The sequence below is a fragment of the Erpetoichthys calabaricus genome, chromosome 11, assembly GCF_900747795.2.
Source record: "Erpetoichthys calabaricus chromosome 11, fErpCal1.3, whole genome shotgun sequence".
In the NCBI taxonomy this organism is placed as follows: domain Eukaryota; kingdom Metazoa; phylum Chordata; class Cladistia; order Polypteriformes; family Polypteridae; genus Erpetoichthys; species Erpetoichthys calabaricus.
The window spans coordinates 98,921,856-98,946,328 of record NC_041404.2 but is presented as its reverse complement, the minus strand read 5'-3'; the positions used below and the strand labels follow the sequence as shown (position 1 = coordinate 98,946,328).

The 24,473-nt window shown below is 38.5% G+C and overlaps 1 protein-coding gene across 1 annotated transcript in view; it reads left to right on the top strand.

Moving 5' to 3' along the window:
* Positions 1 to 24,473, top strand: part of LOC114661352 (caM kinase-like vesicle-associated protein) — a 700,116-nt gene that overhangs the window by 558,160 nt on the left and 117,483 nt on the right. The window contains exons 6-8 of the mRNA XM_051934313.1: positions 14,980 to 15,100; positions 21,857 to 21,932; positions 24,041 to 24,177. Of these exons, the coding sequence (XP_051790273.1) occupies positions 14,980 to 15,100; positions 21,857 to 21,932; positions 24,041 to 24,177 (334 nt within the window). The remainder of the gene's footprint in view (positions 1 to 14,979; positions 15,101 to 21,856; positions 21,933 to 24,040; positions 24,178 to 24,473) is intronic.

The window sequence follows — 24,473 nt, the reverse complement described above, 5'->3', positions numbered from 1 at the left end:
CACACAAAAAAAGGCCTAACTTTTGTGTTAGGGACAAAGCTCCATTTGGATGTAAGGCTTACTGTGTTAGTGCAGATTGAGGTAAAATGCAGGTCTAACTAGAGGTTTTGAAGCTTGTACACTTTTTGAACAGGCAGGAATACAACTGGAAAGTGCATGCAGTCCAGAGTTATGTGCATGCAATGTTAAATATTTCCATTGTGAAAGATGGAGGGCATCACTGAGCCCCAAACTCTGGATACACCTGACACAAACAATCAAAAAAAATTCTCAATTTTTTTGGGATGCCCGTACATTGCTGTCCTTCCACTCTGGCCCCCCTTAGTGACAAGGGACAATCCCTAATGACATTTACACAATCCGTCCAACCGTCTATCAAAATAATTTTGGGATCACAGGAAGACAGCATTATGTACAAGAAGAAACTTGCCCAGAACAGGATGCTATGCCAGACACGAGTACTAAAAGTAGCTCCGCTGGACTTCAGCACTAACACAATAATTGCACCAAGACCAAAATACTAAATCTGAAAATCAAACTGAGATATGGAAACTATGAGATATTAAAAGAAAATCAGAACCTAAACCACTACACCAATACTTGATCACAGTACACATCTTGGACCAAGAACTAATGGTTCTGGAATGGACTTTATAAGCAACTTTTTATGAAGCAAATCATAGTAATTCTAGTGCCTTCCTAGAAGCAGAAACCTATCAATGGTGCAATGCTTCTTAGCAACCCATTAACTACCCTTATGAATAAAAGGAAAAAAATGAATTCTTTCTCAAAAAGAGATGTTAAGTAAGAGCACACACATGAAAATTAAGGTTTTAAATTCAGCTTTTGAAATAATATAAATAATAAGTTCCAAACATAAAAAATTATCTAAAGCAAGCATAACAAAGATGCATGTCTTTGGAATGTGGAAGAAAACCTGGAGTAACTAGTTTAAAGAAAACACAATGAAAAGGAAAAATGTTCTTGAGAAATAATTGGTTAGGATACCCCCTTCCTCTTCTTCTGGTGTCTTTTTAAATAGTGAGTGATAAGGTGGTGATGACTTGGTGAGTAAGGATAACTGGGGATCAAGGGTTCCATTTCCGGGACAATTGGATAGCACAGGTATCCATGATTTTGAATAATTGTAGCACTAATCACTTGCAAACTTTAAATTCTTATTTTGGTCAGAAAAAAATTCCTTCTAGTTTTGCTACTAACTTTGTTTTTGCCAATTGATCTCTGATTTGTGAACTTTGCTTTGTTTTTGTTCTTTGTATTCTTAGTCCTTTCTGTTGTTTTGACCCTTACCTAACATTAGTTTAGCCTACTCCCTCTAATATTTAATCTCTTGGGGCCTCATGTATAACGCAGAAATTTCCACTTTAATCACGTAGTTTATTTTGTCATTAAAGTAGAACATCATAAACTTCATCTTAAAATTGTTTATTTTACTAGTTTCTCAAAACACCATTGTAACTAAAGTAGCACGTTAAATGCTTTGTATTGTATGTTTTCCTCTGTGTGCTTTATGTGTGTGAATCACTACGTGCTTCTTAAACGAGCTTTCTCTTCCTTTGACAGGACACAGAATCCATTACATTAATGATATTACAGCTCTCTGAATAAATTAAATACTGAGATGTATACTTGATATAATTTTCATGATGGTAAGAATTAAAACATGTTATTAAACATGGGAACACGGTGGCGCAGTGATAGTGAGCTGGTGCCCTGTCCAGAGATTGTTCTTGCCTCACTTAAGATGCTTGCTACGCCGTACGCAACCCTCGATGAAATAATTTATTGCAGCAGTACTGTCTCTTTCAAACATACTAACCCGCAATTCCTGTCCTTTTCTTTCTCCAAGTAACTAATTGCCACACAATCAGCTCTGTAATAGATGTTAAGCCATCTGTAAGCTTAGAACGCAGATTCTTCAAAACTTTTAAGGAACATTGAAATATCTTCGTAGTACATATTTAATTATTCTGTCCATCTATCCATCCATCTATCCATCCAGTGTTGTGCCAGCCCCAGCAAGAATACAGCGTAAGGCAGGAACAAACCGTGAACGGGGCACCAGCTTGTCGCTAGCGCTGTGACTCCGTGTCCTCACATGTTTAATTATTAACAATGTAGATTATTTAAATGATGTTAAAACTTTATCTGTATAATGTAAAAAACATATTTTGCTGCATTTCATCTTAAAAATGATATCGTCATCATATGTAAATTTGCACTTTATTAAGTGGCTCAGGTTGTGCAATATTATAACTGTATCGCAAGTTTACAGTGTGGTGATTGTTCTTATAAGTACAAACAGTTCTGCAAGGACCACTTGATGGACTGATTGAGTGCGTTTAGAGCTCTTGGGATGAAACTGTTTCTAAACCGCGAGGTCCCTACAAGAAAGGCTTTGAAGCGTTTGCCGTATGGGAACAGTTCAATAGACAGTGCGCATAGCTGAGGCAGCGTGTGCTTGATGCTGTATCCCAATAATTCTCTTTCCAATCAGCTGCTTGGGAGCTGTGTTTCCACACTCAGATACAGTGGGATAAATACTTGAGAGTAACAACACTAAAGCAGCTATGGTATTTGGAATAGTTTGGCCATTCCGTGGACCATTATATTGTTACGAGTTAATTACAATCAGATGCCTTAAACTAATAAACAATATGCGGTTAATTTCAGTGTATTTGATAAAGCCGTCAGGGATGTGCATCTAAAAAAGAAAGGGAAGCCACCCAAGAACAGTAGCACTGCTTTGATGCTGGGTGCTGCCAGTTTGCAAAACTGAGTCGGAGAAATTGTGTACAATAGGGATCGAGTTGGAATGAAAATGTGCATGGCTTTACGGCAAGTTTAGTTTTTATACATCGTGATGTGAGCATGGAAACAGGCGTACACAACATTTTTGTGCGTACGTACCATTTATACATGAGGCCCTTGGTCATTTCTAAATTTCGCTTTGTATGCACTTTTTGTCTTTTAAAATATATGTCTCTTGGTCTCCTTCACAAGCTTTCCCCATGATCCTTTTTGCATAAATCTAACAGAGCCATGCAAATAATCAATTCCTTGACACAAGACAAAATCATTACAGTTGTAACCAGAAAGTGCAAACTAGAGACAGACAATTAGTGAGTTAATGGAATTCTGAGTCTCATGGAGTTGGGAAGTTGAAGCTGTAATTAATATCACATCCTCCATCTCACGTTAAATGTTTTCAATCTTAAAAATCAAACATAGTCTCGGCTACAGTGGAATAAGCTGTTTTTGTAATATCATTAAAAAATAAGAAATATTACAGCACACATTGGACAGCCAAACCGACGTTATTTTCTGTTTTTTTTCCTTGAATGTGCCATAACAACATGTGCCTAACCATGAATGAAATAAAAACAAAAGCTTGCTTGAAAAGTACTTGTGTTACACATTGTTTTAGCACATTAGCTTACCTTAAGCATTTTTAAGCATTTTATTGTATTTATTAAAAGCAGATAACATTCCATACAAGCAAGTCAAATTTTACAAACTAAGTTCACATCAAATCAACCCCCACCCATGAGAAAGAGAGGTAGGCCAACACAGTAAAATTTTAATAGTAGGAAAAATAAGTAAATAAATACATAAATAAATACAGTAAATAAATAAGGGAAGAGAATCCACTTCCTCAATTTAAATCCTTATTCTAAAATGTTATTGAGTAGATGCTGCCAGGTTTTAAAAACGTTTTGCATAGATCTTCTAAGTGAGAATTAGATTTTTTACAATTTCAAATTTCAGTTACCCACTGATTCTTCCAGTTGTGCAAGACAAGTCTACATGACAATAGTAATGTAAAGGCAATTACAGTTTGTTTGTCCTTCTCCACTTTAAGCCCATCTGGGAGTACACCAAACACAGCTATTAATGGATTAGGAGTGATTGTGACACCAAAGCTGTCTGAAAGGCATTTAACAATTTTGGTCCAAAATGATGTTAATTTGGTACACGCCCAAAACATGTGGCCTAATAAAGCTGCAGCTCGACTGCAACATTCACAGGTTGGATCTTGCACTGGGACCATTTTGGACAATTTTAAATGAGACGGATGTGCTCGATAATTGTATAATAATTGAATATCTGTATGCTTTGCGCATATGGAGCTAGAGTGAATTCTGTGCATCACTGCTTTTATATATTACAGAAATGCTGTCTGAGTCCTCATGACCGATCAATATTTTTCTGGAACAGAAATAGGTAGGAGATGAGGAAAATTGGGCAGGTTTTGTTTAACAAAGTTTCTGATTTGGAGGTAGTGAAAGAAATGTGTTGCTGGAAAGTTAAATTTGGAGTGAAATTGTTCGTAGAATGTGAAGATGTTGTCTATGTAAAAATCTCTAAGTGATTTAATCCTGAATGCTTTCTAAACATTAAAAACTGCATAAATTTGAGATGGTGAAAAAAGGTGGTTATCATGCAGAGGTGCCACAGATGTTCCATATTCTAAGTGAATGAAGCACAATTGGGTTGTTAGTATACTGGCCATAACTTGTATGTACTGGGGTAAAAAGCAAGGATTATAAAAAAGTGTTGCAGGATATTTTTATTGTGGACCAAGCCTGTGTATGTTCATCTATTTATGTCAATGCCCAGGTTTTGATAACTGGTATATCTGCCACCCAGTAATAACATTGAAAGTTAGGTAAAGCCATGCCACCTTCTGTCTTAGATCTTTGTAAGATCACCCTTTGGATACGTGGATGTTTTGAATTCCAAATAAATGAGGTTATGATGGAATCTAACTTCTTTAAAAATGATTTACTGAAGTTTATTGGAATGCTTTGAAATAGAAAAAGAAGCTTAGGAAGGATATTCATCTTGACAGTGTTAATTCTTCCAGCTAAATTGAGATGAAGGGTAAACCATCTATGCAAGTCTAGCTTAAGTTTTTCCATACAGACAGCACACTTTTGTTGATAAACAGATTTATGTTTACTTGTTATGTTTACCCCTAGGTAAATTTGTGTGCTTGGGAGTTCACTGGAAAGAGCACACTTTTATTCAAATTAATTCTGTGACCAGAAATAGTTTGAAATTCTGTTAGTGCTGTTAGGACTGCAGGCACAATATTTTGTGGATCTGATATACAGTGGGGAAAATAAGTATTGAACACATCAACGTTATTACTCAGTAAATATATTTCTAATTGACATGAAAATTACACCAGATATCGGTAACAATACAAGTAATCCACACATACAAAGAAATCAAAACAAATAAGTCCATAAATTAAGTTATATGTAAAAAAGTGGGCGCTCAGCAGGCTCCTATCAATTATGGAGAATCCACTGCATCCACTGAACAGGATCATCTCCAGACAGAGGAGCAGCTTCAGCGACAGACTGGTGTTACTGTCTTGCTCCACTGACAGACTGAGGAGATCGTTCCTCCCCCACACTATGCGACTCTTCAATACCACCCGGGTGGTTGGGGGGGGGGGGGACTAAATGTTAACATTATTCAAAGTTTTTGTCTGTTTTTACCTGCATTTTTATTACTCTTTAATTTAATATTGTTTTTGTATCAGTATGCTGCTGCTGGAGTATGTGAATTTCCCCTTTGGGAATAATAAAGTATCTGTCTATCTATCTATCTATCTATCTATCTATCTATCTATCTATCTATCTATCTATCTATCTATCTATCTATCTATCTATATAGAGAGTTTCCTTGGCTGTGTATTTCGGATCATTGTCTTGCTGAAACGTCCACCCTCGTTTCATCTTCAGCATCCTGGTAGATGACAGCAGATTCTTATCAAGAATGTCCCAGTACATTTCTTCATTCATCCTTCCTTCAATTATATGAAGTTTGCCAGTATTTTGGGTGTGTTTTTGGGGTGATGTGCAGTGCCATTTCTCCTCCAAACATGGTGTGTGCAATGATATCCAAAGAGATAAATTTTGGTCTCATCTGACCAGACTATATTCTCCCAGTATTTCATTGGCTTTTCCAAATGTTGTGCAGCAAACTTTAAACAAGCTTTATCATGCTTTTCTCTAGCAGTGAAGTCTTGCACAGTGAGCGTGCATAGAGGCCATGGCTGTTAAGTGCATTACTTACTGTTTACTTTGAAACAACTGTACCTGCTAATTCCAAGTCTTTCTCAAGCTCGCCATGAGTGGTCCTTGGCTCTTGCACAACTATTCTGATTATTCTTTTGACTCCTCTGTCAGAAATCTTGCAAGGAGCATCTGGTCATGGCTGGTTTATGGTGAAATTATGTTCTTTCCACTTCCGGATTATGGCCCTAATGGTGCTCACTGGAATATTCAGAAGTTTAGAAATATGTCTGTATCCAATGCCCTCACTATGTTTTTCAGCAAAAGATTGCAAAGGTATTGAGAGAGCTCTTTGCTTTTACCCATCATGAGATGGTTCTTGTGTGACACCTTGGTAATGAGAAACCTTTTTATAGGCCATCAATTAGGACTAAACCAACTGATATTAATTTGTACTGATAGGGGGGAAGGATTGAATTTCTAAATAGTGACAGATTTCAGCTGGCTTCTTGGCTTTCCATGCCTTTTTGCACCTCCTTTCCTTCATGTGTTCAATATTTTTTTCCCTGTGTCATTCCACTTTATTACACATAATTTATGGAATTATCTGTTCTGATTTCTTTGTATGTGTGGATTACTTGTAAATTTAATGTCAATAGCCCCATTAGAAATATATTTACTGAAAAAAACATTGATGCATTCAATACTTATTTTCCCCGCTGTATATAGTACCATATCATCTGCATATAGTGATATTTTCTGTTCAGGTTCTTCTATGATAATCCCCTTTATCTCATAAGCATTTCAAAAGTGAACTGCCAGTGGCTCAATGGTGATTGCAAAAAGCAATGAAAATTTCTCCAATGTAGTAAAGAGGTAGTTCCATTCAACCATATCATATGCTTTTTTTGCATCCAACGATAATAATATCTTCGGGGTGTTAGACTTTGTGGGTGAATATATTAGACATGCTTTGAAGATTGAATGCTAAAGGTCTGCCTTTAATAAATCCAGTTTGGTCTTGTGATATTACCAAAGGACACGCTTTCTCAATCCTTCTAGTTGAGAGTTTGGAGAATATCTTAACATATAGCAGCAGAATTGGCTCAGACACAGGAAGCAAAGGGTGATGGTGTGAGGAACCTCTTCAGAATTGGCCGATGTTAAGAGTGGCGTTCCACAGGGGTCAGTGCTAGGGCTGCTGCTATTTTTAATAAATATAAATGATTTAGATAGGAATATAAGTAACAAGCTGGCTAAGTTTGCAGATGATACCAAGATAGGTGGATTAGCAGATAATTTGAAATCCATTATATCATTACAGACCTGGATAGCATGCAGACTTGGGCAGATTTGTGGCAGAAGAAATTTAATGTCAGCAAATGTAAAGTATTACACATAGGAAGAAAAAATGTTAGGTTTGAATACACAATGGGCGGTCGGAAAATTGAGAGTACACCTTATGAGAAGGATTTAGGAGTCATAGTGAACTCTAAGCTATCGACTTCCCGACAGTGTGCAGAAGCCATTAAGAAGGCTAACAGAATGTTAGGTTATATAGCACGGTGTGTGGAGTACAAGTCCAAGGAGGTTATGCTCAGCCTTTATAATGCACTGATAAGGCCTCATCTTGAGTACTGTGTGCAGTTTTGGTCTCCAGACAGCGCTAGAAAAGGTCCAGAGAAGAGCAACTAGGCTGATTCCAGGGCTACAGGGGTTGAATTACGAGGAAAGATTAAAAGAGCTGAGCCTATACAGTTTAAGCAAAAGAAGATTAAGAGGTGACATGATTGAAGTGTTTAAAATTATGAAGGGAATTAGTACAGTGGATCGAGACTGTTATTTTAAAATGAGTTTATCAAGAACATGGGGACACAGTTGGAAACTAGTTAAGGGTAAATTTCGCACAAACATTAGGATGTTTTTCTTTACACAAAGAACGATAGACATTTGGAATAAACTACCAAGTAGTGCGGTAGACAGTAAGACTTTAGGGACTTTCAAAACTCGACTTGATGTATTTTTAGAAGAAATAAGTGGATAGGACTGTCAAGCTTTGTTGGGCTGAATGGCCTGTTCTCATCTAGAGTGTTCTAATGTTCTAACATCATTATTCAGAAGTGAGATTGGTCTGTATGATGCACATTGTAATAAGTCCTTATTTTGTTTAGGAAAGACAGTAATTAATGCTTGGCGAAAAGTTTGAGGTAGAATTTTATTGTCTCTAGCTTCTGTAAATGTTGCAAATAAAAGGAGAGCTACCTTAATTGAGAATTTTTCGGTAAGGTAGGCATCAGGGCCTGCTGCTTTCACACTCTGAAGTGAGTTTATAGCATCTAGTAATTCTGAGACTGCCAGAGGTTCATCCAGTTCTTCTTCACTGATGGTATCTAGTTGAAGTACCTGTAATGCATTCAGAAATGCAATAGGCTCTGTCTTGTCTTCTTTAAATTGAGTAGAATATAAGAACTTACAGTGGTCTCTAAATATGTGCATTATATTTTTATGGTCAATGATTTTGTCTCTGTCTGTGTTGGTAATTGCTAGGATTGCATTGCGAACTTCCTGCTTGTGGATTTGTTGAACTAAGATCTTAGTAGCCTTCTCTCTGTGTTTATAGCATTGATGTCTTGATTTAAAAATGAGTTCTTCTGTTTCTTTAGTTGTCAAGAGGTTGAGGTCTCTGTGCAGATCCTGTCTTTTCCTATAAAATGTCTCATTTGGACACCTGGCATGTTCTTGATCTATTCTAGTAATTTCACTGATTAGCTCTCATACCTTCTTGATTTCTGATTTATTTTTGTGGGAAAGATATGAAATAATCTGTCCTCTTAAGAAAGCCTTCAAAGTTTCCTGGAGTATTCCTGCAGAGATATTTGAGGAGAAGTTTGTCTCTAAAAAAAAAATCGATATGCTTGGATATAAATTCTGTACAGTTCTCGTCTGCTAATAAAGGTGGGTTAAGATGCCGGTTGCAAGATGAGTATGTGGGGCATAGTAATTTAAGCTCCATGATCAAAGGGGCATGGTTGGAAATAACAATAGCGTCATACATACAAGATTTAATCATAGGGAAGAAATTATTATCTATAAAGAAAATAATCAATTCTTGAGTAACAGTGATGCCCTGGTGAGTAGAAGGAATATGCTCTTGGTTTTGGGTTTAGAAATCTCCAGGGGTCTTATAAGTTATGATCAGTTGTAAACTATGTAATTGCTTTTGCAGTGTTAGTTGTCATCGCCCCTGTGGCAGGAGACCTAACTAGGTCTGGATTTAAAATACAATTAAAGTCACCAGCCATTATAATTATATGAGCATTCACATTGGGAATAGATGCAAATATGTTTTGGATAAAGTCCCTATTATCCACATTGGGTGGCTATTTATCAAAATTGCTTTACAGTTAAATAAATTACCCATGATGATCACATATCACCCTTCAGGATCAGATACAACATCTGATACTACAAATGAAATTGTTCTATGTAATAGAATTCCCACACCTCTGGTTTTCTTTGTGAAGCTGAAATGGAATATTTGTCCAATCCAGTCTTTCTCCAGCTGAAATTGATCCTTGCTTAATAAGTTAGTCTTCTGTAAAAATACTATTTTAGCGTTTACACCTGTTAGGTTATAACATTTTTAAGTTACATCTGCATAGCTAATACAACTGTTTCTTGACAGTTCCCTGAAAATAATATACAATATGGATTAATATGAGTATAACACTTCTTCAAAGGTCCTAAATCAATGAAAAGTGTTCTGAAAATCATGACATGCTTCCAAGGCTCAACACATTCTTGAACAGTAGCCACGGATCACCTTGTCTCCACTTCCATCATTTGCTCCTTGCAAAACTTTGATTAGAGAAGACAGGCAGCAAACAAGCATGCAAAACTTTACCTCCTACAACATATGATTAGTTTAAATTTGTGAATAAGTAAAAATAAAATCTTGTAAGTCATATGTAATCAAAATTCTGGGTTTGTTTCCTGCCTTGCGCCCTGTGTTGGCTGGGATTGGCTCCAGCAGACCCCCGTGACCTAGGGAGTTAGGATATAGCAGGTTGGATAATGGATGGATGGATAATCCTAGATATCATACATCAACATATTGGCGAGATTTAAAAAATAATAGGAAGATAATTGTTAAAGATATAAATTAAAAACTTTAAAATCACATTTTTAAAAACAATAAAGAGGTAGGCTTTTGTCTCAGAGTTAAATGTAGAGACCAAGCAAGCTTGGACAATAAGCATAATATTATAAGAACAATTAATAAAAAATACATCACTGTTCAATGAATGGATAGCTCTTAGCTTAAGACCTTATCGGATGTTAAGATGTCACTCAGAGTTGTTTGGGGTAAATAGCATACCCAAGAACTATACAAGTTGTCACGCTTGGGTCACAGATTTACACAGAAACACAGGAGGTTGTAGAGACAGGAACTTTATTCAAACACTGCAAACAAACATGTCTCTTTTTCAAAAGTTTAAACATGCTCCTTGTCAAGACGGAGATGACAGTTCTGTCTCACAATTAAAAGAATGCAAACATATTTTCCTCTTCAAAGGAGTGCGTGTCAGGAGCAGGGAAGGACAGAGAGAGAGAAAGGCAAACAATCAATCAACAATCAACAGATGCTGTTTGGACTTTTAATTCTGCGAAATACCGCGCGGATCGCGTGATAGATTGGCCACAAGTAAGCCCAGCAAGCAAGGGAGCAATGTGAAGGTAGTCTTTCAGCATTTATTTTACCTGTAGGGGTACGACAACCCCCCCAGCTCACACCCCCTCCCTCAGCTTTATTCACATTTTCGTGAATCAAGTGACATTTCAAACCAGGTTCAAACAAGCATGACAGGACATCAGCATTAATATGTTCAGAGCTGGGTTGATGCCTCACTGTAAAACTGTAAGGTTGCAAACCCAAAAACCATCTCATGAGATGAGAGTTTGTTTCCTTCTGACAGTATAACCATTCAAGTGGAGCGTGATCTGTCACTAATGTGAAATTTCGACCCCATAAATAATAACGAAGCGCTTCCACAGCCCATTTTATTGCCAAATATTCTTTTTCAATAGTCGAAAAATTACGCTCCCTAGGAAGAAATTTCCTAGTCAAAAATGTGATGGGGTGCTCTTCCCCATCAAAAACCTGGGACAGGACGGCGCCTACACCAAATGCACTTGTGTCCGTCTGTAGAACAAAATGCTTGGAGAAGTCAGGATTCCGCAGAACTGGATAAGAAGACAAAGCAGTTTTCAAATCACAAAATACACATTCACAAACGTCTGTCCAAACAACAGGGCAGTTTTTCCTGCCTCTAGTAAGATCTGAAAGAGGAGCAGCACTATTTGCAAAATAAGGGATGAATCTTCTATAATAACCTGCAAGCCCCAGAAAGGCATGTACTTGTTTCTGCATTTCTGGATGTGGATAAGCAAGTATCAATTCCACTTTTCTGAATTGAGATCGGACTAAACCCATGCCCATGGAGTAGCCCAGATAATGAGTCTCAGACATACCCAATTTACACTTCTTGGGGTTAGCTGTCAAACCAGCCTGTCTTAAGCTTTCAAGGACAGCCTGGAGACGTTCTAAATATGTTTGCCAATCATTACTGAAAATCACAACATCATCGAGATACACCCCGGAATACTCAGAATGAGTCCATCATACACTGGAAAGTTAGAGGTGCGCCATGAAGACAAAATGGGAGTCTAGTACATTCATAAAGTCCATCAGGAGTCGCAAATGCTGTTTTTTAGCAACTGTCAGCCTCAAGAGGCATCTGCCAGTAACCTTTCGTGAGATCCAGTGTGGAGATATAGGATGCCTGACCCAGTTTTTCCAACAGCTCATCAACACGGGGCATTGGATAAGCATCAAATTTAGAGACTTTATTCAAGCGCCTGAAATCGATACAGAAGCAAACCAAGCCATCTTGCTTTGGGACTAAAATGACCGGACTGCACCAGTCACTTTTACTTTCGTGAATTACACCCAATGCCAGCATCTTTTTGACTTCCTCGCGCACAATATTCCGTCGTGCTTCCGGAATCCGATACAGGCGCATTTGAACCCTAACACCAGGTTCAGTAGTGATTTTATGTTTTGCAAGATTAGTCACGCCTGGCAAGTCTGAAAAAATATCAGTGTTCCATTCAATCAAAGATAACAACTCTGTCTTTTGTGAGTCAGTCAAATTGTCACGAATGGCAACATCAGTCTGAGAGACAGCAGCCAAAGAAGTGTACCCCCCTGCGGGCCATGCCATTCCTTCAAGAGATTAACATATAAAATCTGGAATGGATTCTAACCTTGTAATTTACCGGCCCCATACATTCCTCAATAATGGCAGGGCCCTGCCATTTCGCTAGGAATTTTTGCGGATCCGTTGGAATCAGTACCAGAACACGATCACCAGGTTTAAATTCATGAAGCTTACAGCGTCTATCATAAAGATTTTTCTGAGTTTCCTGCTCACGTCGCTGATGCTCCACAGCAATAGAAGAAAGTTAAAAAAAATTTTCTTGCAACGAAATTACCCGATCTGCAAAGCTCGGCCCGTGAGCTGTTGTCCCGAATCCTGTCCATTCCTCTCGTACAACATCCAAGACGCCTTGCGTACCCCTACCAAACAACAACTCGAATGGACTCAAGCCAGTGGATGCCTGTGGCAATTCTCGCATCACAAATATAATAAAAGCCAGGACAGAATCCCAAGACATCAGATCATCATGAGCAACTCGCCTGATCATCTGTTTTAAAGTTTTGTTAAATCGTTCAGTCAAACCATTCGTCTGTGGATGGTAAATAGTGGTACTCAATTTCTTAATAGCAAAGCTGTCACACAATTGTTTCATCGCGCGAGAAGTAAAAGGTGTGCCCTGCTCAGTTAAAATTTCTCGAGGGATGCCAATACGAGTAAAAATCTTGCACAGAGCTTTGGCTACAGTGGAAGAATTTGCTTTTTTCAACGCAGCCACTTCCAGATATCGCATTGCATAGTCAACCAAAACAAGCATATATTGATACCCATTTTTAGTCTTAGGCAGAGGGCCTACTATACCTAATCCCACCCATTGGAAAGGGACTTCCAAAATAGGCATAGGAGAAAGGGGAGCCCGAGGAGATTTATAAGCAGAGACGATTTGACAATCAGGACAAGAAGTACAGAATCGCTCCACATCTTTCCCCATATTCAGCCAATAAAATCATTTTGATAAACGTTCTCTAGTCTTATCAGTCCCCAAGTGCCCACCCAAGATGTGAGAGTGAACTAATTGCAAAAGAATGTCCCTATGTACTTCAGGTAACTGTTCAATAAATTCCCTACTAAATTATCTGATATCACTCTAAAAAGGCAGCCATCTTTCTCAAGAAAGTGCGGGGTTTTTAAGCCCCCAGATGCACGCTCTTGGTAATAAGAGTCACTAACAGAGCAAGCCTGTTTAAACGCATATTCTAATGAGCTATCAGCATGCTGCAAGCACGCAAAATCCATCTGCTCGCCAGTGCTCGGTTCTTGTTCAGAGGCATTTGCAAGTTGAGAAGTTGTAGATGGGCCAGTCAGCTGCTCTGAGAAATTGGGGGTGGTGTCACCCTCGGTCTCACTGGAGAGATCGGGTTCAATATCTAGTCTGGGCTCGAGGACTTCCCCAACAGCCACTTCGGGTTCAATATTTAAATGGGGCTCGAGATCTTCCCCAACAGCCAGTTCATCCTCTTTCCCCCCCACTAAGCTTGACACGGGGCTCACTGACTGTCGTCCAACATTTGGTCATGAGTCTAGGAAAAAGGGCATTCCTCCTGCCGATCAGTAAGGGCCAGGGGCAGGAGTCCGAAACGACAGACCAAACTTTAAAATGTCAACCCTTATATGTTAAAGGAAGAAGCAATGTCTGATAGTCTTTAACATCTCCATGTACACAACGTATGTTTACAGTGTCAGTGTTACACAGGTACCTGCCTTCAAGACAGTCCCGTCTGACAATACAAAGGTCACTTCCTGAGTCCAATAATGCCGAGATCTCGCGGGCCCCCAACTTCACCGAGATCATTAAGTCATCCTTTTTATCTGAAGAATAAGGAACACGGGAGCAACAACCTTGGCGAGACCAATTGAGCAGGGGAAAGGCGACATTTCCTCGCCAAGTGGCCGGTTTGATCACACTGGAAGCATCTTCGTTTAGATCCACTGCCGAAATACCCATGGTGATGTCCACGGCCTCCTGCTTCCCCAGTTATGGGTGCTACGTTAACAGCTCTTCCTGGTGCTCTTCCTGAGGAAACCCGATTTTCAGGGTTAACAGCACGTAGATGCTCTGCTCTGTATGAATGCTCTTACATTCATACAGTTAGCAAAAAACCTTCACTGGATGCAGAAAGCAATTCTGCACACAGGATCTGAAGTTTCCACTGTTGTCTTGACCTGAACAACATGAGAATGGGGCTTTAAAAAAGCACAGGTTTAACTTGTGAAAAATACAATGAAGCGCATAAAGGGAGTCTTCAGAGTTGGCACTAAGTAAGAAAATTGGTCATTATTGTTTGTTGTATGTCTGTAGGCTAAAGGGTGTGAGTAGCTGGAATGGTCAGTATTTTTAATATTCCAAGAAATGCAGAATGACAAAACTGTCTGTGAAAGACAAATACATGAACTGTATACTAATTGATTAACCTTAAAAGCACAGTATGTGTTTTGAATGAATAGTGAATGTTGCTCATTACTCTTTAACTATGATAAGAGTAGAATTTCCACATGTTCACAAATAATCTGTTACTGAATTAGCCAGAATTATTAATTGTATAATATAAAATGTTCCTGCAAGTGTCAGGAAAAAAATCAGGCACTGAATCCATTCACTGTTGTTTTTCTTGTTTTACTCGTGACTGATTTTATGTCTTTGTCTCCCTCAGCTGGAGAATCTTATGTATTACAACCACAACAATCACAACAAGGTTGTTCTACGTGATTTCTACCTGTCCTGCTTCGAGAATGGCTCAATCACAGAGCCCTGTGGCACACCAGAATACCTAGGTATATCAAGTTCCAGTTAGATAAGTTAACTTAACTTAACTTAACCTTCCTTTAAAAATGACTATATTTGCATAAAAAGTATGATTTCTTAGTGTTTTATATAAATAAATGTAACTTTTAAAATATGATATATATATACAGTATATATATATATATATATATATATATATATATATATATATATATATATATATATATCCCTGTGTCCTGGCTTTTTTGTTTAATACAGCGGTTCTCAAAACTGTGGGGCGCGCACCCCCTAACAAAAAAGGGGGCGCAAATGTTGCCATATGTGGCGTAATTTCGCTATTCATAGGAAAATTTTAAACTTGTAGCGGTGTATCGGCAGCAAAAGATATAGGAATACATTTTATTACGGTTTCAAAAAAACGTTAGGGGGGCGATTAAAACTGTTATGAAAACTTGGGTCGCAAATACTTAAAGGTTGAGAAACGCTGCTTTAATAGATAATTTTATAAGTTAAAATCATTTTCAAATACATGTATGAATCTTTATTTATAAACTCCATAAAGAAGGTAAAAGCAATTGATTATTTGTCTGCAGATCTACACTCACCAGCCACTTTACTAGCTACACCTAGTCAACTGCATGTTAACTCAAATATCTAATCAACTAATCACATGGCAGCTACTCAATGCATTTGGCCGTGTAGACTTTGTCAAGACGACCTGCTGAAGTTCAAACCAAGCATCAGAATGGGGAAGAATGGTGATTTAATTCTTTGAATGTGGCTGGTCTGAGTATTTCAGAAACTGTTGATATACTGGCTATCATGGCAGTATGGACCTAAATTCCCAAGGAATGTTTGCAGCACCTTGTTGAATATATGCCTTGAAGAATTACAGCAGTTCTGAAGGCAAAAGGGGGTCCAACCCAGTACTAGCAAAGTGTACTTCATAAAGTTTGTAGTGAGTATAGATATCTATCTACCTATCTGGGCAATAAAAAAAATTAAACGATTATGACAGAAGCAGCTATTTAATGCTGCTTTCAATCCATTACCTTTGTGATGGCAAGCATATATTGTAATGACTTGCTGATATTTCAGGTTTCAGACCAGTGACTTCTGACATCATTCCTTCCCTAAGTCATGTTTTCCTTTGTGTTTCTTTATTTTGTCTCATTTGCATATATGTATTTTTTTATTTTGAAATGTATCATCATTATTTTTGTGTCGTTCCAGTCACTGAAATTTTTTGTTGTGGTAGCCATTATGTGTCTGTAGTTTCCATGGAGAGCACTCCCAGAAGTAACAAGAGGGTTTTAAGATCAAAACAACGTAGCTGTGATTATCCAAGTTTGGTGGATCCTGACTAAAAACTTTATGTGTTTTCTTTCATTAATTCCTCCTAAAGATTCTTTTGTCAGTGATTTTTGCCTTACATTTTTGATTACGATTTGGTGTTATGTTTTGGGTTTGACAACCTCTTTATTAGTCTTCTGTTTAAGATCTCTTGCTTGTTGAACAACTCCTGGTCATCCCATTAATTTCTTAAAAGTAATCACTGGAGCTTTGATCATCAGCTCAGTGAGAATTGTGATGAACGACGCACAGGGGCAGGCATCCCGGGCCGGGAGAATTGTGATGAATGACGCACAGGGGCAGGCATCCCAGGCCGGGATTGGGTATGGTTCCTTAACTGGATTGCATGCCAGAGTAGTGGAAGGATGGGGGAGACAACCTAGCAGGATTACGTCCTTCCCCAACATGTTAGGTGGAAGCCTTCCTGGGCAATGACAACTGTATAGACACCCGCAATGCACACTGGGAATTGTAGATACATAGGACAGCCTTGTTGGGTTTCAGGGTTGCCACCAGGGGTTGCTGCAGAGATTCATCATCCGTATGTTTTAGGACTTCTGATTGACCCAGAAGTACTTCCATTGAGTTATGCCCTAGTAATGGAAGTACTCCCAGGTCCAACTTAAAAGGAGCCCACCTCCATAGAATCAGGAGGAAGGAAGACAACACTCACTGGATGAGTGGAGAAAGAGAACAGCAGAGAGAGACAGAGCACCTTGAAGTTTGCATATGGGTTGTATATAATGTATTGTTGAAGCTAGCTTTGTTTTGAATCCAGAGTTGTGTTGGATCTTGTGTTCCTGGGGTTTGGGGGCTTGGTGGCACACATGAGTGTGATCGTCCAAATCTAGTTTTCATCTTGCAACAAGTGCTTGCAACCATATTGACATCTGATGGATTAGCATACTAGTAAAACTGACTGCAAACTATTTTAGAATTAAAAACATCAACGTACCAAAGAGTCTGTGGTATGTCAGAGCAGGTACAGTGTAGGTGTGCAGGAGAAAAGCTGTACAGGAGGAATTGGTTGGTTGTTCATTATGTGCACAAGGTTGGTATGCAGAGATTCCCTCATTGAGGCTCCAGGGATCATTAAATGTACCTATACTCTCAGAGAATAAAAATGGTCTGAACAGACTGAAAGAAATGAAAAGAAAGAGAAAGGCAATCAAAAGAAACATGAGAAGGTTGCAGAATTGGGATGGAGGACAGTGGAGGAGGATGTCCCTTTTAGAAGAGAACAGTGATTCCCTTAAGTTTGACAAGAATGTTCTCATTAACGGCCAATGCACATTTTACCCAATGCCACCAGGACTTTGTTGCTAGTTCCGTGGACTTACCAAATGAGTTTTACAAGTTAGGTCATGCCCATATCTTAGGAGCCCATCTGGGGACCAACAAGAGACTAGAACAGATTAAGTTCCGATTTTATTGTCTGAGGATAAACATGAAGGTCCGCTGTTTTGTGCTTTCTGTCCAGAGTGTCAACTGTAGCAGATTCCTCGGAAGGATCGCGCTCCCCTCGTTCCCATACTGCTCATTGATATTCCAAACCCATAGGGGTTAATATTGTAGGACCCCTAGAACCCTCTGCACGATGTCACAAGTATAGTTTAGTTTTACCACACTATGCAACACGATACCCAGAGGCGATTCCCTTGAGACTTGCCAATTCCAAAAACATCACACAGGAACTGGTAGGAGTGTTTGCATGTGTCGGCATCCCTAAAGAAGTCCTCACAAATCAAGGGACACCTTTCACCTCAGAAACATTCAGAGGAGTTGCCAAGTTACTCCACATTAAGCACTTAAAAACCTCAGCGTTCCGTCCTCAAATTGACAGTTTAGCTTAGTGGTTCAATCAAATGATCAAGTAAATGCTTTGCAAGGTGGTCAACAAGGATGGAAGAAACTGAGCCCAGTTACTACCTCTCATGGATTTTGCACACTGGGAAGTCTCTCAAACCTCTATGGGCTTCTCACCATTTGAATTATTGCATGGGCTCCAACTCCAGGGTCTATTGGGTATTCTGAAAGAGGAATGGTAAGAAGAGGCCCTCCCCTCCAGCAGCATTCTGGAATATATTGCACAATTGCACAATAAATTTGACAAATTCAACTTATTCTAAAAGAAAAAGTGGAGCATGCATAATTAGCCCAGGCTCGCTGTTATGACTACAGCACAACCCTGTGGGAGTTCTAATGGTTCTATTTCCCACTATCCATTCTAAATTACTGGCACATTGTGAAATTAAGGAGAGGAAGGGGCTGGTCAATTCGTTGGTGAAACAACTAAACCGTTGCCAGGCCAACTGAGTTTACCACATGAATTTGTTGGAACAACCTTGTTCTTACTTCACTTGGAAAACCACCCTTAATTTCAGTCCCAATTTGATACCCAATCAATGAAAAGAGCTCAAAGCAGCCATCATGTCCATCCTGGAAGTGCTGAATGAGTGACTTGGAACAACTTCCCTGTTTGCACATATCATCATTATGGAGCCAGGGGTCATCGTTCAAGAATGCCCATATCATCTCCCGGAAGCAAAAAGAGCCAATGTGGAACTTGACATCAGGAGAATGCTAGACTTTGGTGTTTTTTAGGAAAGTTTTAGTCCCTGGTCTTGTCCCATATTCCTGATCCCTAAAGCCAATGCAGTTGATGATTTTACAACAGCTTTCATTAGCTTAATGAAGTTTCACAATTCAGTGCTTATCCAATGCTGCGCAGGGATGAACACTTCAAGCTACTCATTAAGACTCAATGCTTGACCACACTTGATATGAAAAAATGGTACTGGCAAATTCCTTTAACAGAATCCGCCAAGGTAAAGATCATGTTTAGCACCCCTAGCAGCCATTGGCGGTATTGGGTTCTCCCATTTGGATTGCACAGGGCTCCTGCAACTTTCCAGCATCTGGTGGATAGAGTGCTTCAGTCCCACAATACTTATATTGCCACTTATCTAAATGACATGGTCATTCTGGGAAAAACACATACAGCAGGTTTGCATTGTGCTCCTGACACTAAGTGAAGCAGGCTTATGCATCAATCCGAAAAATGTTTCTTTGGGTTGACTGAGGTGAAATATTTAGGCTACTTGGTGGGCAGGGGTACAGTTTGTCTACAATGTGCCAGAATTGATGCCATTATGAATTGGGCGCCATCCAAAAAGCAAGAAGCAAGTCCCAGCTTTCTTAGGTTTAGTAGGGTACAACTATCTGATTGTCCCTCATTTTTTCGAGAGAGCAGTGCCCTTGTTTGATCTAACAAACAAGAGAGCCCCTAATACAGTGGTATGAGATGCTAAAATGGACACCATATTCCGTAACTTAAAGCAGGCCCTTATGCCAGAACCTGTATTGATAACTCCTGATTTTTCTTCACCTCTAATATTACATACCGGCATTTTAGATATAGGTCTTGGTGCAATGCTAAGTCAAAACATCGACGGTGTTGAATACACCATCATGTTCCTGAGCCAGAAGCTACTGGATTGGGAAACCAGTTGGTGGAAAGAGAGGCCTTGGTGATCAAATGGGAAATTAATCAATTGAGATACTACTTCCTAGGTTGTGAATTCATTCTAATGATGGACCCATTACAATGGATGGCTCTTCACAAGTAGTAGTGGTGATTTCCCACCAGAAAACAAGATGGTGCTGTTTACTAACACTTTATCTCTTCTATACCACCTTTGACGTCATTGCCGGTGTGTGCCCACCTGGACCTGCCTTTTCCTGCTGGAAGAACTTATCACTTGAACTCTTGCCATCTTAGAGCAGTCAATTTTGAGACTCGCAACTTTCAACAAGTTTATATCCTGCATTTTCTTTCAGCTATACAAGGTATGCCTACAGATGCCGCAACACTTCACAGTTGGCTGTGTTTTCTGTTACCCTGTGAACATTTTCTATTATGTACATGTTCAAGCCCTGTATGTGTGGTTTCACTATTGGTAGTGTACAAGGGATTGTTGACAGATGAATATTTAGTTTTGCTATATTAGCATGGACTGTTTTCTATATTGAAATCCATCATCTTCACATCTGTGTTGAGAATTTTGTTTGCAGTGTGTTTGTAAAAAAAAGTATTTGACCCAGTATAGTGATGCTACTGGTAAAGACCATATCATACTTTCATATGTGATAGTAAACAGTAGCTTACCTAGCTTTAACAAGGCCTATTACTTATCACTTTTTCTTTATCTCCAACAAAAAGGAGGGGTGCATTCCTAATGGAAAAAATGGGCACTTGGGCCAACCAAAGGAAACCCATAGGGAAATAACACAAAGTGAAATAGGGGAACTTAAGTGCTTGAGACACTACAAACTTTACTTTTTTATTTTGAGCCCAGTCATTTTTCTTTTTAAATTTAAATGCAATTCAGTTAAAAAAAATTTCAGTGACTTCAGCAGTCTCACATTGACTTCAAAAGTACAAATTCAACACATCAAAGCTAAAACAGTCACTTGACTCCACAGCAACATTCCTCCTTGTTATCACAGTAGTCAGCATAATGCTTTCTTTTCTTTGTCTTCAGTCTTAATATTTACCTGCTGGCTCTAGGGGCTCTAAATGGGTACAGCAAGAAAAAAAACATTTTTCATATAAAAAGACTCCTCTCTGCCATAACTAAAACTTTTAAAAGGGATTTGCAACAAGAGTTTACTTCTTTTTTTAATTTAATTAAATTAATTAGAGCCTATTTATATCTGCTCCTTTGTGTCGAGTTATCACACAAGCACTGCATGTATCCTGAAAAGCTTCTAAGTCCTGATAGTTTGACTCTTCCTGAGCTTTTTTCTGCTGTTTGAAATTAGCTAGCGGCATCATTTCGGCAAGTGCTGAATGCTGCAATTTCTTTCAATAAGATGCCCTCTTTAATTAGCATGGCCATTCAGCTATAAGTGCAAGGTTGGATGCTCTCCAACTGCTCTAAATATCATTAAATCTTATAAATAAATTCTGAAGTCAAAACTTGCCTGCAATATGCATCGGGTCGCTCATCTTGATGAGGAGGTACTACTCATTCTCACCAAGCTGTAGATAACAGGCATTGCTTACAATGAATTATTGGTGTTTGTCCCACATACTCCAACTTTACTGCTGTGATCCATTCAGGGTCCACTTATACAAATATCCAGACACATGCTATGCCAATTTGGAATCACCAGCCAGCAAAGAATTCAAATCTAAGACATTGAATCCAGCAGCTGTGGTAACTGCTATGCCATTATGCCACCCCACACAGTAACAGGAACTGTAAAATCATCATCAATTTATATTTGTTTTATTAATGTAATGGTATACACTATTCTGTTTTGGAGTAAAATAAGTGTTTCATTTTAAGTACTAATTCTAAACCCTCAAAATGTCACGCATTTAATCTTAGCCTATATAAAATAATTCTTCTTATGTATTTTGTCAGCTCCAGAGGTGGTTGCAAGGCATAGATACGGCAGGCCAGTGGATTGCTGGGCAGTTGGAGTCATTATGTATATCCTGTGAGTATCACTCAGTGTGCAAATTTCATACTGTTTCAAATTATACTCAGTTTTCTTTGTTTCTTCTAAAATGCATTTTTTCTGGTTTTAAAGGCAACAGAAAATAATGCGAACTATATCAATTAGTCAGTTTTTCTAACTTTTTTGAGCTAAAACAAAGTGCTTTACAAATTGAGGAACTTTTATTCTGAGAATCCCATTGATCAATTAGAATTATAACCATGATGTTTCAAAGTGTGTGCCAGCTGGAAAAAAAAGGGTGACAAGGCAGATCCAAGCAACTATAGGCCAGTAACCTTAAAATTCATCACTGGAAAATTAATGGCTAGGACAGGAGTTATTAGGAACAGTCAGCATGGGTTCAGAAGAGGGAGGTCGTGTTTTACTAACATGCTGGAATTCTATGAAGAGGCAACAAAAGGATATGATCAAAGTGGAGCATATGATATTATTTATCTTGACTTTCAGAAAGCATTTGATAAGGTTTCACATGAGAGGCTGGGCATCAAACTAAAATAAGTGGGAGTTCAGGGTGATGTTTTTAGATAGGTGCAGAATTGGCTCAGACACAGTAAGCAGAGGGTGATGGTGCGAGGAACCTCTTTAGAATTAGCCGATGTTAAGAGTGGTGTTCCACAGGGGGCAGTGCTAGAGGCGCTGCTAGTTTTAATATATAGGGTGGTCCAGATCTAATTGTGCAACTTTTAATGCAATGCAGGAAAATAATGCAAGACAAAAGAATTGTTCGAAATATCTTGTAATAATGCAGGGCAGATGCTGCCATCTATCGGCAACAAGAATTTTTTGTGAATTCTGTATGTAGTAAACTTAATAAGTTATAGCGTAATGAAAATTGCATAATTAGATCCGGACCACCCTGTATATAAATGATACAAATAGGAATATAAGTAACAAGCTTGTTAAGTTTGCAGGTGATACCAATATAGGTGAATTAGCAGATAATTTGGAATCCGTTATATCATTACAGAAAGACCTGGATAGCATACAGGCTTGGGCAGATTTGTGGCAGATGAAATTTAATGTCAGTAAATGTAAAGTATTACACATAGGAAGTAAAAATGTTAGGTTTGAATATACAATGGAAAATTGAGAGTACACCTTAGGAGAAGGGATTTAAGAGTCATAGTGGACTCTAAACTATTGACGGCCAGACAGTATTCAGAAACCATTAAGAAGGCAAACAGAATGTTAGGTTATATAGAAAGATGTGTGTAGTACAAATCCAAGTAGTTTATGCTCAACCTTTATAATGCACTGGTGAGGCCTCATTTTGAGTACTGTGTGCAATTTTGGTCTCCAGGCTACAAAAAGGACATTGCACTACTAGAAAAGGTCCAGAGAAGAGCAAGTAGGCTGATTCCAGGGCTACAGGGGTTGAATTATGAGTAAAGATTAAAAGAGCTGAGCCTATACAGTTTAAGCAAAAGAAGATTAAGAGGTGACATATTTAAAATTATGAAGGGAATTAGTCCAGTGAATCGAGACTGTTATTTTAAAATGAGTTCAACAAGAACACAGGGACACAGTTGGAAACTTGTTAAAGGTAAATTTCGCACGAACAGGAAGTTTTTCTTTACACAAAGAATGACAGACACTTGGAATAAGCTACCAAGTAGTGTGGTAGACAGTTAGACTTTAGGGACTTTCAAAACTCGACTTGATGTTTTTTTGGAAGAAATAAGTGGATAGGACTGGCGAGCTTTGTTGGGCTGAATGGCCTGTTCTCGTCTAGATTGTTCTAATGTTCTAATATGATCACAGAGTTACAAAATCAGAATCCTAAGCAAATTTTACTACCCTTAGCAAGCATCATTCTTCTAATGACTTCTAGTGATGATAACTGTGAAGTATACTAACCTCTTATCATATTAAAAATCAAATATGTGTGCATGAGTAAAGGCAAACGTCAGCCACAGTTATCTTTTCACATCGTTTATAGATTGAAAATATTGCCAAATTGGAAAGAAAGATGCAGACTGTTAATTACTAACAACTATTTTCCCAGAGATTACAAAGGTAAAAATTATTTTTACTAGCTTATCACTAGCAAAGTGTAATAATTTTGATTTCTGTTATGTGCATTCCAGTCTTTCTGGAAATCCTCCTTTCTATGATGAGACAGAAGAGGAAAATACAGACCTGCACAACCGTATCATCTTTTGCAAGATTGTCTCAGGAGAATTTGAATTTGACTCTCCATACTGGGATGACATTTCCCCAGCAGGTACTTTCTATAGTCAAACCAAATGAAGCAATATACTTCAAATATGTTGCAGGCATTCATATAAAGGTCTGGTTGTTGCTAAATGTCTGGTCAAATGTTTTAGTATTTCCAACTTTATACTATACTAGGCAAAGTACCCAGAGTTGTTCAGATATATTTGTATAATTTATAATTAAAGTAAGAAAGGAAATATTTGTGGGTTTTTTTCAATTTTCAACCTTTTGTGTGTGCTGGCTGAAATACAAGTACCCCATCTGTCATCTAAACTACATCGCTGATAACTATCAGTTTCTCCA